The sequence below is a fragment of the Oryzias latipes genome, chromosome 5 (genome assembly GCF_002234675.1).
Source record: "Oryzias latipes chromosome 5, ASM223467v1".
Classification (NCBI taxonomy): domain Eukaryota; kingdom Metazoa; phylum Chordata; class Actinopteri; order Beloniformes; family Adrianichthyidae; genus Oryzias; species Oryzias latipes.
This window is the reverse complement of record NC_019863.2, coordinates 17,830,922-17,847,953: the sequence shown is the minus strand read 5'-3', so window position 1 is coordinate 17,847,953 and position 17,032 is coordinate 17,830,922. Positions and strand designations below refer to the sequence as shown.

The following is a 17,032-nucleotide window of genomic DNA, read 5'->3' as shown; positions in this document are numbered from 1 at the left end:
AGATGCATACGTGAGTATTAGAGGAGCAGTGAGTGTGGGGGGTTGGGGCACTTGTGATTAGCCCTGAGTTGATCCTTCGGGAGCAGATGGTGAATGGTGGCTTACCCAGATGCCTTGAATCCAAAGCGTTAACATTAGTCCACACCAAAGAACCGGTGTATCTGAGGAGGACGGAGAAACAAAGGCTCATGACAGGAGACCGCAGGAAGACTGGTAAGGACTGAGGAGTTTCATCCTTTTGTAAAACTTCCACCTGGATGAAGCTTCATAAGCTCCTACAACTGACCATCCCTTCCAGCTTGTGATCCAAACAAGACGAGATGTTGCTGAGGAGCGTTGTTGTTCTGCTGGTGCTCAGTGTGCAGCATCTACACGGCTCTGCTCTTCCAGCTGTTTCCTCCTATGAGTTCACCGCCTTCAGGATGCAACAGTACAATTTAGGACAACAGAAGCATGGTGAGATCCACCATGTGGATGCAAGCACTCCAAAACCTTTTTAACTTTCTGACAGAATTTCCAAATTTGAAGGTTTATTGGAATGATTCTTGAGTTTTTTGTGTAAAAATCTTCCATTGGTTGTTCTCTCACGAGGTTGCCGTGGCGCTATAGTTGTTGCCGAGGCCCGTTCAGCAGATGAACCTTCACTGACTCGCCGCTGTATCATCATGAAGGTGGAAGACTTTTCTGCAGAAAAATATCTAGAAGCCCAGGGACAAAATGCTGCCGCCGTGCTGATCCTGCTGCCCAAAAATATCTCAAGCGTTCCTCACAGTACCGTACAGGTAAAAAAACTGATGAGTCACCTATTCGGCTGATCTTTCAAATCAGATTCTTTGGCCAAATCTGCAGGTTTTTAGCTAATTGCAATACACTGAGAAAAAATGGTTTAAGAATGCAACTAAAATGATAGAAATTTGTGTTGGATATTTGTGAAATAATCTGGCAATCACACATTCAATCACCTCTGCAATCACAAATGTGTTTATAATCAGCACAATTGCTTAGCAATAATTGCTTGAAATAAACCATTTCAAATACAAAAAAATCAAAAACAATCAGACCTTTTCCTGTCAGGATTTGGCTCAATTTTAAGCACTGGACCTGATTGTCACTTGAAGAACCTGCGGATTCTCCTCTGAAACCAAGCACTGATATGTTTGAAATAGTTGTCCAGTAATGTCCAAGCTTCAGCTTTTATCACAGGATTTTGGACGTTTTGTCCCAAGATGTACTGATTCATCACTGAGTCAGCACTGCCACGTTTCCCTGGAGGCTGGATCTTCTCGGCACATGCATCATTATGTTTCCTCCTCCACATTGTTGAAAAGTTCCGGTTTTGTGTCATTGCTCTGCAAAAGTACAATCCACAAACTTCTGTGGTTTGCTTCTTTGGTTTTGAGCAGAACGGAGACGACTCTAGACATACTGTTGTGTTATTGATGTGACACAGAGAACACCACTGTGTAAGCCAAAGTTCAGTGGAGCTTCTGTCTGAAGCAACTGATGCAATGAAGACACTTCCTGATTTGCAGAAATTCTTTCCAAGATGGTGGAAAACACTTCAGAACGAAACTTGAATGAAGACTTTTCGGGCCTTTAAAACATTTAAAAATGAATGTAAGTATCTTAAAATCAGTCCTATAGAATATGGGGAGCCAAAGCAGGGACCTCACAATCAGGGGGGGTGTGACCCTCCTCTCCTCCTGGTCTTGGTGAGAACTCAGACAGCAGAATTCTAGAAAAGCTGAAACACCCATTCAGATGAAAATTGTGTTTTTCATTTTTTTTTTACATGTTCTTGTAGCACCTTTCTTACGTTGAAGGACATTTATGAAGAAAATTAAGATTACAATAGCATTTCTGAGTATTTCTTTATTGAAATTGTGATAAATCAGGAGAAAAAAAAAAAGACAGTTTGTAAAAGCTTGTAGTTGTTACGTACAATCAGCGGGCCTCAAACTCTATGCTCTGCTCCGCTCTGATGCATCCACTTACAGACAAATAGATCCATGTATCTCTATCTTTCTCATCCGAGCTGGCATCTAACTCAAAACTGTACAGCTGGATAGCTCCACTGCTGCTCGCCATTTTTGCTGCACCGGTAATGGTTTGGTTGGGGTTGTGAGGGGCTTTAAGCTAGTGGGAGAGAGTGTAAACAAAGGGATGATGGGAAATGGAGGTGGGCTCACTCCGTGCCACAACTCAGAGGCACATTTTTAATGAGCTCCAGACAGTTTTTTGGTTTTGGCTAAAAGACCACGGGAAAAGCTATTACAACAGATCAAAATATGAATGGAGTGAGACTTTAAAGTCATTTCTTTGTCAGTCAACAAAATATGAAGAATTCTTGAAGATGAGGGGGTTGAAGTAGTTCATTGACGGCTATTTCTGTTTTCTCAGACTTTCATGATGAGTGAGAGTGTAGCTTTGCAGAAAGAGACCCTGATTCCTGTGTATGTCGCACCTGAAGACGAACAGCTGCTCTACATGTATGAAGAGGTCAAGCAGGCTGCAGCCGCCAGGACCTCATCCATATTTGTTCGAGGTAAAATTTAGAAATGTATCAGGTCATTTTCCATACAACTGCATTCAGAAAGTGAACTAAAAAACAAAGTTTTGATGCATATGTGCCTTCTCTTTGTTGGCAGTCCTTCGAAGTATAGTCACAGCTACAGCCTTTCAGATTTTAGTGAGCAACAATGCCCCCATCAAAGCCATCACTGACAATGCTATAGTCACGCTGGAGGTAAGTCTGAAGCTGATAGCTTCTTCATGTAGAAAATCTAGAAGTGTATTAGTTTTGGACACAATAGTCGGCTTTTAAGGGATTCTGATTTCGGCAGCATTGTTTGACCCATTTTTCAGGGTGTTCTCCCTGGAGCAGGAGAAGATGCGCCCACCATTGTCATCACTGCCTACTACGACTCTTACGGGCTGGCTCCAGTGAGTCAAATGCTGAAACTCTTGTGTTAAAATTTCAAGTCTGGTGAACGATTGTGAAGCCTTTAAGCTGAGGTGGCTCTGATGTACGGCTGTGTTTGTGTGTAAAACAGTGGTTGTCATTTGGGGCAGACTCTAATGGCAGCAGCGTTACCATTTTGCTGGAGCTCGCACGGCTTTTTCAGAAACTTTACAGCAGCTCCAGTACCAGACCGCAGTGAGTACATGCTAGACATAATGAAATACAAAGATGAGGGTCATCATCTGTTAGGTTGTTACCTTAATAACCAAATAAGACACCAATCGTCACTCCAAACTGTTGTTTCAGATACAATTTGATGTTTTCCTTGACCGGAGGAGGAAAATACAACTTCCTTGGCACCAAGAGATGGATTGAAGAGAACCTAGATCATGCCGGTGGGTTTTCAACTTTCCACAAGCTGCAAAGACTAATGTGATTAACCCACTAAAAAGTCCACTACATCAAAGAATTGACAGGAAAACTCAAATTATAGGGAATTAAGATGTTTTTTAAACCCTTTGTTGAAATCCACGAAAAGAAATTGTGCTATTATTTGCTATGCAAAATAGACAGCACGAATTGGGTGATTTGTTGGTTTTTGCTCATAAATGATGCAAAAATATTGGCATGAGTATTCAGGAAAACACAATCCTATTTAGCCACTGTTTCAAATTTAATTGGCACATTTTGTACATGGTGTAAATGTATAATAAAGACTTAATAAAAACAACAACCTTTTTGCATTCTTTCAATACAGCCAGTAGATATTACAAAAAAGAATAACAATAGATATGATATTTTCTTTATAAAGTTTTGAAAATGGGCAAAACTATTTCCCGCCAAAAGCGCTTTTGAGATTCCATGAAGGCAGATGTTTTGAAATGAGCAGAAATGATGGAAAACATGGACAGTTATATACAATGGGTTTTTAAGGAAATTTTTGATCATGCTAATGAGAAATGTGTGTATTGAATATGATATGAATGGTTATATAGGGTTAAATAAAGACTGCAATGTCTCCTGCAGAGTCAAGCCTGCTTCATGACAATGTGGCGTTCGTTGTGTGTTTGGATACCCTGGGTAAGAGTGATGAGCTCTTTGTGCATGTGTCCCGTCCTCCAAAGCCTGACACTCCTGTGCACTCTTTCATTCAACAGCTGGAGGAGGTAATTAGTTTGACAGAACAAATATGGACCTGTCAGTTTAAATGGTCTCATGTCCTTCTGCTTGTTTGTTTTCCCATTTAGGTGGTTTCTTCTAGATTTTCCTGGGTGAAGGTGGGATTGGTTCACAAGAAGATAAATCTTGTTGAGTCCACAATTGCCTGGGAGCATGAGCGCTATAGCCTCCGAAGGATCCCGGGCTTTACCCTGTCTCACCTGGAAGATCCCAAATCTGCGCTCCGAGGCTCTATACTTGACACAATGTAGGCTAAGAATCCTGTTTGGAGCATTTATGGTTAAAAAACAAACAAAAAAAGATGATCTACAACTGTTGATGTGAACATCACCTCTCAGGTCACAGGTGGATTTCAGGAAACTCAAGCGAAACGGCCTCATCATTGCAGAAACACTGGCGCGGTTTATGTACAATCTCACCGACAAGGTAAACAAGTCAAGAAAACACAATAAAAATCTGCACACAGGAAGATATAACTGTCCCGTTTCCAATGATTTTGATATTTCTTTGCCTTCAGGGTTCACCAAAGGATGTGCAGGTTTTTAAAGGCCAGCTGGTGAGTTCCAGCTTTAGGTGGACAGTGTGCTGCCCTCTGGTGGTCGATTTAACACATTACACTCTGCTTGCGTGTTCAATGACCCAACTAAAAGAAATCTTGGGAATTTTTAAAACGGACATTTCAGTCAACCAGATGCTAATCTAAGCATATATTTTAGTGAGAAACCATTTAAGGGCATTTATCTCCTTCTCGTTCTTGTTCTCATCGCAGGACTTCCAGGACAGCCGTTTGTCCAGTTTGATGTCCTTCCTGACGTCGGTCCCTCGGGCCACCCAGCTGCTGGACAAGGAGCAAAGTCAAATTTTGATGGTGAACTCGCTGGAGCACGAGTTCAAACGTTACCTACAGCAGGTCCACAGACACACTTTTCGACAGGACAGAAGGTGAACACGAAGACCAAAATGCTCCTAAAAACTGACAGAAAACAGAATGAGGATGACTGGGATTTTTTCATGCAGGGACCCTGATGTCAGCTTCTTTGATCAAATGAACCAACCGATTGTGATGTACAGGTAATTATTGGAGCTTCTATATTTCTGTGCCAGTGGAGAATTCCCAGAGTCTCCAGGATTTTTCTTTCAGGGTGAAGCCGGCAGCTTTTGATCTGTTCCTGGGTGGATGCATCACAGCGTATTTGGGGATTGTTTACTATTCAATCCAGGTCTGTCATTACAATCTTTGATATTATTCCCCTACAAATCATTCAAAATATAATGACATCATTTGTTGTTGTTGGTTTTTTTTTGGCAGAATTTTGGTTATCTCTACATCAAATTGAAAGCTTCAGTGAAATCCAAGCACCAGTAAAAGCTTAAATCCATGGAGACAAGGACAAAATCTTTAAAGACGGATCTGCAGCACATAAAAGCAAACCACCAAGAACTGTAAACCGTTCAGAAAAAGTAACAGTAAATGAATGCCCATCTCGGGAAGCAAGCTTTCTCTTTGAATTACATATGACTGTACCAATGTTTGTACTTCTCATTTAATACAACCAGGCTTGAAACTTCGTTTGTCTAATTTAAAAAAAAAAGAAATAAAGAATTTGTGACTGAAACTTTTACATAAAAATGAACTTGGATCTGATTTGAGATGTTTCCATGACACCATGACCACATGACCTGTCTTTGTCTGATTTATACAGCTTTCCAACCACTGCAGTGGATGAACAGCCACTCACTGTCACAGATAACTCAGTGGGAGCGCTGTAGACACAATGGCACCCTACAGTGCTGGGTGAATTATTAATGCTCACGGGGCATGCTGACACTCAACACAGAAAGGTGCTGACGTTGGATTTTAAAGTGTATCTTTTCTTCTCTGGGATGTCCCACCCGCTATGACTCTTTCAAGTGAGCCAACGGCACTTCAGTGTTTTAGATGAGGGCAGCCTTTTGTCAGAGGCCCCTTGCAGAAGGGGAAGGTCAAGGATTCTAATCTGGTATGTGCGTCTCTGCAGGGGGCTAGGAGCCAGGGGGATTAGTGGCTGGGTGCTCAGGTGGCACACCGAGTTGTTCTGCTTCAGCAGGGATGCTTCAGCCTGCCCCAACACACCACATTCATCACCACTACCACAACAGCAACAGCTCAAACAGAAAGCTTATTTCATGCAGTAACTCCAGTAACCTTTTTTGTTTATAGCTGTTCATAAAAAGAATGTAAAATGCTTTTAAAATAAATGGAAAAAATTGTTTTTTATCAACTAAAATAAAAATATTCAAGAGATTTGGTGGAAAAAGGAGGTCAAAACAGGAGGAACACAGATGGAGATTAGGGGGGTGGAGCTTACAGGTGACAGGGAGGTGAAGGATGCTGTGTGGCGGATTCGAGGCGAGCTGTGGACAAACGGTTGGACGGTCGGTGATGATGGCTCCGGAGCTTTACGTCTCTATCTACAGAGAACAGTTCCGCCCTCCTGGCAGGGTGAAGAGAGCAGAGCTTCGACCCACCTCGGCCCACCGCAGGAACAATCCCCAGCCCAGGCCGGTAAGATGCAAGGCTCTCTGCATCCCCGCGGTGCAAACATTTTACACATTCAAGGATTTTGCATTGGTCTCAAAGAAAAGTAGGTATTATTTTGTCATCATTTGAAGTCAAGTAGTCTATATTTACCCAAATAACAAGGAATAACTGCAATATTCTTTTTTTTCTAATTTTTTTGCCTTTTTAGAGACAAAATATATGCACATTAAAACAAATAAATCCCAAATTTACTTAGTTTTTGTTTAGTGCACAGTTTCACATGTTAAAATGTGAAACTGAAAAACAAATCCCCTCTGTTTCCATTGGAAAATCCGCGGTTTTAATCAAAATCAAGTCACTGTAAATGATATCTGGTTTTCTCAGGGCATCTTTTGGTCTTTTTTTCACTTTTTACCTCCCCAGGACTTCTTGTTTCCTCACCCTCTCCAGTCAAACTACAGGCAGGCCCGTTCACTGGTACACCCACTGACCTCTGCAGACCCCAGCCGGCCCCTCTTCCCTCCTGTGACACATTCATCATTGCTTAACCGTACCGATGAAACCCTGTCAAACCCAGAGAATGCAGGCAAACTCCAAAGCCTGCCCTCAGTCAATGAAAATCGTGCACAAGATGCGCCCTCTAGTGGGAGATTGCGGACTCGACACCCCAAGGAGCCTCCGGCTGAAATCCAGTTTAAATCGATTTTGAGGTAATCACAAACATAATGGCAAATCGCATCAGCTTTTAACTTAAAGATGACTGCAATCACACACTTATTTGAATGGATTGTCATTGCAGGACAAATGATAATCTGAGGAATTCAGCACTGGAGCTCAGGCAAGCAAACAACCTTTGAACTTTTCTCGAGGCCTCACAGCTGAGAAACCACGTGGGCTTCTGCAAGTCTTATCAAAAATAAATGTATTGATTTCCACAGGCAAAAAGCAGGATCTCAGATTCAGACAAGGCCCCAAACCAGCTACCTTCCTGCAGCCTCTCGCTGTTTTCAACGAGCGCAACGCAAGTGTTGCTCTAACGGCACCTTGGATTACAGGTGCTCATGTTACACCCCTTTGACTTAAAAAATATATAGAACTGTGTTTTAACACTGTGGTTTCTCAACAGTGGTTGCAACAGCTGCTTCCATGTTGTGAGGCCGTACCAAGTTGGATACTACAGCATCCACCCAGAGTTTGTGTCCGAAAGCCTTTATTAGAGCCACTAGAGCGGCATTCCCATCAGAATGAGAGACTGATGAGCTTTTACTGCGCTGATTGTGGAGCTACTGTGTTAGGAGCCTCAATGCTAATGTCAAAAACTTTTTTAGTTGTTAATCTGCAAAAACTTTCATTTAGTTTTAACTAAATAATCAAGAAGAAAAGCCTTGGTGTGCTGAGTCTGAGTTTTAAACTACTAGTACTACAGTACAATACAACTTCTTTGAAAATGAGAGATAACTCCTCTTCATTTTCTTCTTCTTTGGATGAGCAAGACTGTTTGAAAACTACAACTATGAGCTATGTCTGGAGTGATAATTACTCCATATAAATTCCCATCATGAAAACATTGTGTGCTTTAACCCTTGTGCTATCCTAGCACTTTAACATTGGGAGTTGGGTCATCTAGACCCCACAGGACACTGGGCTGAACCTTTTTTCTTCAATGATTTGTGATCTTCACTGGTATACATGGATAACATGAAATCCTCTTTACCTTTATCCACCTTTGTCATGCTAGGGAGAACATGTCAATGTAAGGGTGGGGTCATAGTATAGCACAAAGGTTGAATGACAAAACTGACGAGAAAAGAAAATCAAAATTTTTGAGTTCTCTTTTTTGTTTTGTTTTGTTATAGGCCTATACATTTTGCAGCCTTTCAATTACTATTAAAAATTATTTTGAAAAAGTCACACTGTTTCAAACTGATTTGTTGTGTGAAAAAATATAGAGTTGTATATGATAGTGTAAAAATATTCTGATGTGGTTTCAGGCCTTTAAGGCTTGTGTCCAACCTCATACTGTTTTCTCGTGATCTTTTGAAAAGGATTTATCACTTTTGTGTTTATCAGTTTCTAAGTTGCTGTCTCTGCTAACATATGTCTCTAATGGATCTTCTTTGGACTAAAAGGACCCCAAATTTATTCCCCCAAGTTTCTTCATTGAAGCTATTTTCCACAAATTACATGTAAAATAAGTCATTCTTGTCAAAGTTGGGGCAGAACAAAATTTTTGAATATATTCACAAAATAAAAACATATATTTGCCCTTAATCACAACTTTCTTGTGTTATTAAGTTCCAGTCACACTGTTTTTTAAAATCTAGTTTTATAACTTCACTGCCATCATTAACTATTTATTTATTTATATGTTTGTTTATTGTTAAAAATTCTGTACTGTATTTAGATTGATTGATTTATTTCCCTTTTATTTAAATATGTTTTTGATCATGCACCAAGTGAGGCGCACTAATTTTTTCTAACCAAAGACTACATTTCCCGTCTCGCGGAGGCGTGTGTTAGGCGGAGGCGCACCAACCAGCGCTTTGATTTCCCTCCGGGGGGGTTTTCTTCTTTGCGAAGAGTGGGAGACTCACAAGAAACACTTTGTACTTCTTTGGAAAGCCGCGCTGACCGGTGAGCAAACTTTGTGTGCTTTTATTAAATCTGACTCCTGTTTGGAAAACTGCATTTGCAGAGACAGTAATCATAGAGGCTCGCGGACCCCATGTTGCCCCCCCCCCCCCCTCCGTGTTGTGTTTTTTCGCACCAGCCTCAAGTCAACAAACTTGGGTTTCTCACGTCGTTCTCCGAAAACAGTCAGTGTAGCCGACGCATTTATACATTGCTGCATATGTGCGTGGTTGTTTAGAAAGAATGTTAAAAATTAGTAAAAGTTTCTGTCTCCATTTTTTTCTGCGCTTCTAGTTTATCATTGGTTTTCCTTCTTCTGGATTTATTAGACTGCACGACCTGACTGACATTCGCGAGCTGGAACACGCTGCAGCCTGGAGAAGGAGCACGAGACCACAGATCAGCACTTTGATGTTTATTTAAGATCAGACGATAAAAAAAAGACAAATCAGCTAATTTGAACCCATCAGTACAGTCCTGAATAAAGATGTTGCCAAGACAAAAACAAACGATCTAGTTCATTTTAAAATGGTTTAATTTTGTTGCTTTCATTGCAAATTTGATTGCAAATGTTTTGCTTGACTTGAAAGTCTGTTATTCCGATGTCTTCATCATCATGAAGGAACAGTCACCCTAAAGGAAACTGCAGGCTTGCTGACTTGTTTTGGTCATTCATTGTTCTGTGTGGTCAGCATGTGGGCTGTTTTGAAACCACCTCAGAAGTTGAATAGAGGTTGCGGGTTTCTGTTAATGCCCCTGAATTTTTTTCCCCAGTTACTCATAATCTAATTTGCTTGGTTTACTGAATCTGTATCTGTAACTTTTTCTTGTTACACTAGTTTTTTCTTGAGATAATTAGCCTCTTCATCACAGCAGCAGCTGATGTTGATCATTAAGGAATCAATGGTTTCTTTTTTTATAAATGAACTGGGTTCTTACATTATTGTCTTGGATGCTGAACAGAATCTATACTAAATCCATTCAAAATGAGTCCATCAAATAGCCAAACACCAGCCAGCGTTGTAATAATGGATCCTTGCTGGGGCTTAGCTATAGTCAGGACTGGTCTGCAAAGAGGTTTGGTGAGGGGAATTGAACTGCTCATGCTGAACTATCAAATTTACTGCGATCAACGGGTTCACACTTTAGGAAGGAAGCTGGTATTTACTCCCAAGCACGTCTGCTTCTTCATTCTCTGGTTGGGGGATTCATTTCTGTGTAGAGTTTGGGGGACTCTCTTCTCTGTATTGCTTGAGTTTGTTAGTACAGTAGTCACAGTTGAGCACAGCCATCCTGGCCGTGTCCAGTTTGGTTCGTTGGTCTTGATGGAGCACAACGTTTAGCATTCTTTCCTTTCCCCCTTAAGCACTGGCAGAGGTTTAAGGCTGAAATCCCCTTTTCTGTTTTGTCTACTGCCTTACATACAAATGAGTAGTTTGTAGTTGTAAATGTAGTTTTTGAGGTTACTGTTGAAAACATCCACTTTGATTTGTTTTCCTAAAACCTCAAAAACATCTTGGACGTTTAGGATCTGACTACGTAAAACCTTCAAAACAACAATATTTGCTTTTATAGTGTGGTAGATACTGCACAAATGACGTAAGGAAGGTCTAAAATAATAGAACAACATGGGTATATAGAATGTGCTTTTATTTTTCCTGAATTCTTCATACACTGGTTGCATACTCAGATGTTTTATCACATGTTTGTACACTACAAATACAAAAATCAGAAATACATGTTGTTTTAATAATAATATAAACTGTGAAAAACAAAATTTAATATCTGAATTTAAATGTTTGTTGTCTTTTTTCCATGACAGGGAAGCAGAACAGAGGTCAGGACAGCACCAGAACCCAGTACTAGGAGAACCTGCTAGACATTTTAATGATCTGAAGAACGTCACTGCAGGGACTTTCCCTCTGAGCAGCACAAGTTATGTATCAGGTGGTACCAGGAGGAGCAGGGGGAACAATTACTGATGTCATCCCCAAGCAGAAGCACACCAAGGACACTAGGTCCTTAGTTGGGGCTGGAGTAATCGGTTTGATTCTGGTAATAGCAGCTGTAACGGCCTGGTGCTACTACATCGCCTCTCTACGTAAAGCTGAGCTATTAAAAACACAGCTGCTGGATCTGAATAAAGATGGATATATTATTCGCAACCAAGGAGGCTCCATTGTTTTCAAGATGGATTTCAGGTTGGTACTTTTTGCACTATGGTTAAGTGGTTGCAATGGGATGTACTTGGGTTTGCTTGTAGGGATTGTGTCAATAAAAATACAAATAAATCAATTGCCTTTCAAATCTCAACAGATCTGGGACCCTTGATTTGGACTCTTGCTCTAAAGACGGAGAGGTCCTCAGTTGTGACCGAACCACTGACCGAAAACTTAACTTCTTCATTATAACTGTGCGACCAAAGGATCCAGTGCAGTGTTACCGTGTACGCTGGGAAGAACTGGTTCCAGACATTCCTGTTGAGCACGCCATGACTTATGAGTTTGGACATTGGTATGGAGGTGCAGTGACAGCCAATCAACATTGGCCTATTTCTATTTCTGGCCAGCAGGCTCCCAAACCCTTTGTTACAAATGACATCTACTCGAACCGTAATGAATTTGGAGGAATTTTGGAGAGTTACTGGCTTTCGTCCAACGCCACGGCCATCAAGATCAACAATTCTGTTCCGTTCCATCTAGGTTGGAATGACACGGAGAAGACCATGTACTTCCAGGCACGATACAATGACAGTTCCTTCAAGCCAAATCCAGGCGAGGCACCAGTCGCCGAACTAAGCTATCGAGTTTGTGTTGGCTCAGATGTGACATCCATACACAAGTACATGGTTCGCCGATACTTCAACAAACCCTACAAGGTACCTGCTGTAGACATGTTTAGACATCCTATATGGTCAACTTGGGCTTTGCATAAAAATGATATTGACCAAGAGAAACTATTGATGTATGCTGCCAATATCAGCAAATATAACTTCAACTGTAGTCACCTTGAATTAGACGACCGCTACACAAGACACTATGGAGATTATGAGTTTGACCCTGTCAAGTTCCCAAACGCCTCAGCCATGTTCAGTAAACTAGAATCATATCGATTTCTGGTCTCACTCTGGATTCACCCTTTTGTTAACTATGAGTCAGAAAACTTCCACACCTGTGTAGAAAAGGGCTTCTTCGTCCGAGAACCTACAGGTCGACTGCCAGCTTTGGTACGTTGGTGGAATGGCATTGGTGGCATTTTGGACTTTACAAACCCAGAAGCCCGTGATTGGTTTGCTTCTCAACTACGTTCACTGCGTACAAAGTACGGAGTTTCCTCTTTTAAATTTGACGCAGGGGAGACAAACTACCTACCTTGGAAATTTAGTACTAAAATTCCCATTCGGGACCCCAGCTTCTTTACTCGACGTTACACTGAAATGGCTATTCCTTACAATGATAGAGCAGAGCTCCGCAGCGGTTACCAGTCACAGAACATATCCTGCTTCTTCAGACCAATTGACAGAGATTCTGTATGGGGCTATGAACTTGGTCTCAAATCTCTTATTCCCACTGTGCTAACCATCAGCATTCTGGGATATCAGTTCATCCTACCAGACATGATCGGAGGAAATGGATATCTGAACCATACAAGTGGAATCCGTGCATTACCTGATCGAGAACTCTATATTCGTTGGTTGGAGCTGTCAGCCTTTATGCCGTCCATGCAGTTCTCTATCCCACCTTGGGAATATGACCATGAAGTTGTTGAAATTGCCCAAAAGTACACAGCTCTCCACGAAAGTATTGTAGCACCTCGGGTTCTCGAGCTGGCAAGTGAGGTCCTGCACACAGGGGACCCAATTGTACGTCCGCTTTGGTGGATTGCTACAAGCGACGAGACGGCATACAAAATCGACTCCCAGTTTCTGATTGGGGACGATCTTATGGTAGCTCCAGTTCTAGAGCCCGGAAAGCAAGAGCGTGACATCTACCTCCCTGCTGGCCACTGGAAAAGCTACAAGGGGGAAAGGTTTAATATCGAGAAGCCACTGCATCTTACCGACTACCCGGTAGACCTAGATGAAATAGCATACTTTGTTTGGGTGAAGTAATGAGAAAAAAAACAACTAATTGTCTTAGAATGCAATTAGTCTTCAAGACAAGCCTCCCTTTTCATATCAGCAGAAAAATGTGAACGAAGTTCTGTTAGAAAAAGAGTTTTGATTAGCATGATATACTTTTTTACTCAAAGAAAGGTTTTGTAACAACTTAAATCCACAAATGTGACAAATATGCATAAAATCCTGCCTTATCATCATTATTATTATTTTTTTCTACTTAATTAAGACTCGCGAATGCTGCAAACTCTTCAACATTTTGCATGTTAAGACATTGCTATCAAATTCTCTGTTAATGAAAAATCAAAACTGTCCATATTTATTCACTGTAGGGTAATGATAAAAGGTAGAGAGTTGAAGATCTGTAGCATGAAGCGATAAGGCAGAGGCTTTAAAAAGCCAACAGACCGCTCTCTTGTTGTTAGGCAGCATGACTGTCATATTTGAAACATTAACAAGTGCTGGCCCCTCTGGGTCGTTGTAGTTTAACAGAAGATGTCTGTGACAGCAGATTTCTGGGAATGTGCTTTACAATAGGAGGAATCCTGCCAAGCAAGCAACAGTTTTGTTTGTGCTTCTTTAAGCTGTATGCATTTAAAGCTGTAGGGAAAAAGGGAATAACCATTACGTTTTTATATATCTTGTGAGTCTTAACAGCAAAGGTAGCTGTAGCCAAATGACAGATTCTGGTCTACACAACATCTTTCTAGACCATTCTACTCCTCCGTTCTTGATAATACATGGCTCACATATCTGCACTAATGCTTGCGGATAATTAATATTTGCCATTTTTGCTCAGGTAACTTCTTCCTCAGACATTGGCGTGTTTGAAAGTCTAGTAGGGTCTGGTTTTCATTTTTATTAATGCCTTTGAATGCAGCCAAATGTTAGTAGTACTATAATGTCTTATAAAGTGACTGCAACATTTAAAAAAATGCAAGCTTCTCTGTTTAATTTTCTTTTTTTCAAATGCTTTCTTAGGGTGTAAATGAAGCTTCATTTGGAATGTTGGTTTATTTATTTGAATTCTTACATTTTTGTCTGCTATTTAACATGCAGTGCCACAGTGTCTTTTTATTAATCTCGTTGAAATAATTCAAAAGCTGAAAGTAATCACCTAAAAAAGGAAGCTGAAGGTAATGCCACTTCCTGTACCATTACCACAGCATCGGATGTCAGTCAAAAAGATCTTAGTCTTTGCCAGTGTTCATCTTTTCTGGTGTTTTTTTAAAATTTAATTTCAAATGAATACACACGAGGGAAATACAGGGAGCATGAATTTGTGACACATAATGCCAGGATAGGCTTTGTTTTTACACCAAAGGGAAATTTCCCCAATGATGCCCCTCTTTTGTTAGATTTTTTTTTAAAATTGATTATAGAAGTTGAGAGGAATTCTGATTTTCCAATTGGATGGGAAAAATTCCACTTATTGTCTACTTAATGTACGTTTTTTCAAATTTATTTTATTTTAACCAATTATGCAGCCTCATAGTTGCACTTCAATTTGTCCCTCGGACCTCATTTATTTGTGCCCATGACATCAGATCAACACAACATCCCTATCTATTAATAACAGTTCAGCTCAGCATTTTGGATGAGGGAAGAAGCTATTTCTGTGAGGTGCTTTACTGCTTTACGGCAACTCAGATGGACTGCTCCCTGAACGGAAGGTTTCTCTTATTTTGGTCCTTGCCACTCAGTATGTTTCAGTGTGTGTGCGCTATGTTTGCATGCGACAGACAGGTTTTGTCAAATGTTGATGCTATTTTCAATAAATGCAATAAATAAAGATGAAGTATCCCTTTCTTAACATTTATTAAAAATCTTCAAGGTTGACAGTAAGCTCATTAAGGTGGTACGTTTGCTTCATGGACTAACATTGGAAAGCAAGACTCTTCATTATCCTCACAAAGGTTCAGAAACTCCAAACTTACTTTTTATCGCCAACAAAAGTATATGGCTGTAAAATTGATCGATGGATGTGAAATTTATGTCGGCCAGCTGCCTGTGGAATCAGTGAGCCGCTAACGACCTCTAACCTCTTGCGAACCAGCAATCCACAAAAAGTTATGTGCCAATCGGTCCAGCATCGAAAGAGATGCCCTTGAGGGACTTTTCCAACTACTTTACACCTCGCTCATTATGAGACAATTATGACAAGGTGATGAAACAATTGTGCGGGTTATTTGGAGACTGTGGAGATCAATAAATCATCTGCTGGTTCGTGACGTGAGGCAGGAGAGCAAACGATGGGAGTATATTTACCAGACATCAAGCATAAAGATAACGTTTGTAGACCGGCAGACTGTAGCACTAATATTTATTACAGTTACCCCATTAAACACGGTTGTTCTTCCTGACTTCAAGAGGCCTGGCATCTCCATTCCTCATGGCTGCAGTCAATCTTTCATGTTTGGGGGGAATTTATTCCATTTCACAACTGTGGGATATGGTTCAGAACTACTGCACTTTATCTGCAGATGTCTCATCTGTCTTCAAAATTGATCTTGACTTGCAGCCTGTGCGGAGAGGACATACTTTCATTGATTACCTGTCTGAGTGCAGCTGAAATCAATATTATTTGTCAGTGTGCTCCCTGCAATCATATTGTTTGGTTCTGCTCAGCTTTTCATAGACTGAACCGATAATTTATGTAGGATCTTCAAAAGCCCCAGAGTGGAATGGGAGACGGGAGGGAGAAGGACAGAGAAAGGGAAACAATGACAGTTCTGCACCAAAATAGAGCCTCAATGGATTCAAGGGCCACAAAGTTTGCATGAGAAAATGGCAAATACAGTTCAAGATAAACACAAGGTCGATTTATTACATTTCTTTACTTGGTTACAGAGATAACGTTAGTGGACTCCAAATTCTTTCACTTTAACCAACTTTGGCAGCATTAAAGTCCCTTTACATTCTCTCCCACTATCTTACAGTCCCTCACACCTCCAACCTCACATGACCATTGCAACATAAATGTTGAGCAATATCGGAGCAATCCAGCCGAACAGTTTAGAGCCAGATGCCATCTCAGACGAGGAAAACAAAGACGTACATGGTCTAGTCGTCTGCAAGTGGGTGCATTAGAATTGAGCGGAACAAGGGGCTTGTGGCTTGCCGTAGAAGCTTCTAGGTCACAACTACAAGCTTTTTCAAACTGCATTTTTTATCTGCTCCTGATACACAACAATTTGAATAAAGAAAAACTCAGAAATGCATTTTAAAGCTTAATTTTCTTTACATATGACCTGCATCATCAGAAAAATGCAACAAACACAATTCTTTTTAAAGTTGTTTTTTTAAGTAATTGTTTCAGTGCTATTTTTATCATCACTTTAAATGCTTTATTTGAATAAAAAATGTAGGTGTGTAGCCTGAAGTTATCATAGCCAATAGACTGAAGGGTAAAAATCAAGAATACTGTTCAAAAAAAAAAAATTCATTTAAAAAAACAGCTAAATTTTAGGTCAAATTTGACTTAACCTGAACTCTTATAAGGCCATGCCATACTCCAGGTTTCCAGAAGGGTGCAGTGTATTTTCACAGATGCTTTAGCTGGCATGTCAGTTGACCGCCGTCCAGATGTTCTGCACACACATGCACTCACACAGACTGTCCC

At 40.7% G+C, this 17,032-nt stretch overlaps 2 protein-coding genes across 3 annotated transcripts; both read left to right on the top strand.

The window, feature by feature from the left end:
• The first annotated feature begins 2 nt into the window (after positions 1-2).
• Positions 3-8,332, top strand: LOC101170423 (nicalin-1-like). 2 transcript variants are annotated; one of them, XR_002290251.2, is made up of 17 exons: positions 3-213; positions 299-456; positions 592-782; positions 2,401-2,545; positions 2,649-2,746; positions 2,866-2,943; positions 3,054-3,157; positions 3,269-3,357; positions 3,989-4,128; positions 4,210-4,388; positions 4,480-4,567; positions 4,659-4,697; positions 4,911-5,361; positions 5,451-6,686; positions 7,086-7,372; positions 7,462-7,717; positions 7,789-8,332. XR_002290251.2 is itself a non-coding variant. In XM_004068880.4 (16 exons), the coding sequence occupies exons 2-16, from the start codon at positions 321-323 to the stop codon at positions 5,505-5,507; spliced, it is 1,650 nt and encodes a 549-aa protein (XP_004068928.1). In that variant the 5' UTR covers positions 7-213; positions 299-320; the 3' UTR covers positions 5,508-5,867. The 2 variants fall into 2 exon arrangements, 1 of the variants encoding a protein (XP_004068928.1); XM_004068880.4 differs by lacking the exons at positions 7,086-7,372; positions 7,462-7,717; positions 7,789-8,332 and having other exon boundaries at positions 7-213; positions 4,911-5,083; positions 5,159-5,212; positions 5,283-5,361; positions 5,451-5,867.
• An 835-nt stretch (positions 8,333-9,167) lies between these two features.
• Positions 9,168-15,211, top strand: LOC101175232 (myogenesis-regulating glycosidase). The gene is made up of 3 exons (XM_004068979.3): positions 9,168-9,296; positions 11,116-11,494; positions 11,610-15,211. The coding sequence occupies exons 2-3, from the start codon at positions 11,232-11,234 to the stop codon at positions 13,402-13,404; spliced, it is 2,058 nt and encodes a 685-aa protein (XP_004069027.1). The 5' UTR covers positions 9,168-9,296; positions 11,116-11,231; the 3' UTR covers positions 13,405-15,211.
• The last annotated feature ends 1,821 nt before the right edge of the window (positions 15,212-17,032 follow it).

What these genes read in the sequence shown, in the direction of transcription:
- LOC101170423 (XM_004068880.4), top strand. Translation starts at nt 321, where the DNA reads ATGTTGCTGAGGAGCGTTGTTGTTCTGCTGGTGCTCAGTGTGCAGCAT. An exon ending in TTCCTCACAGTACCGTACAG is followed by an intron (nt 783 to 2,400) that starts GTAAAAAAACTG and finishes CTGTTTTCTCAG; the next exon opens with ACTTTCATGATGAGTGAGAG. An exon ending in ACTCTTACGGGCTGGCTCCA is followed by an intron (nt 2,944 to 3,053) that starts GTGAGTCAAATG and finishes TGTGTAAAACAG; the next exon opens with TGGTTGTCATTTGGGGCAGA.
- LOC101175232 (XM_004068979.3), top strand. Translation starts at nt 11,232, where the DNA reads ATGTATCAGGTGGTACCAGGAGGAGCAGGGGGAACAATTACTGATGTC. An exon ending in GTTTTCAAGATGGATTTCAG is followed by an intron (nt 11,495 to 11,609) that starts GTTGGTACTTTT and finishes AAATCTCAACAG; the next exon opens with ATCTGGGACCCTTGATTTGG.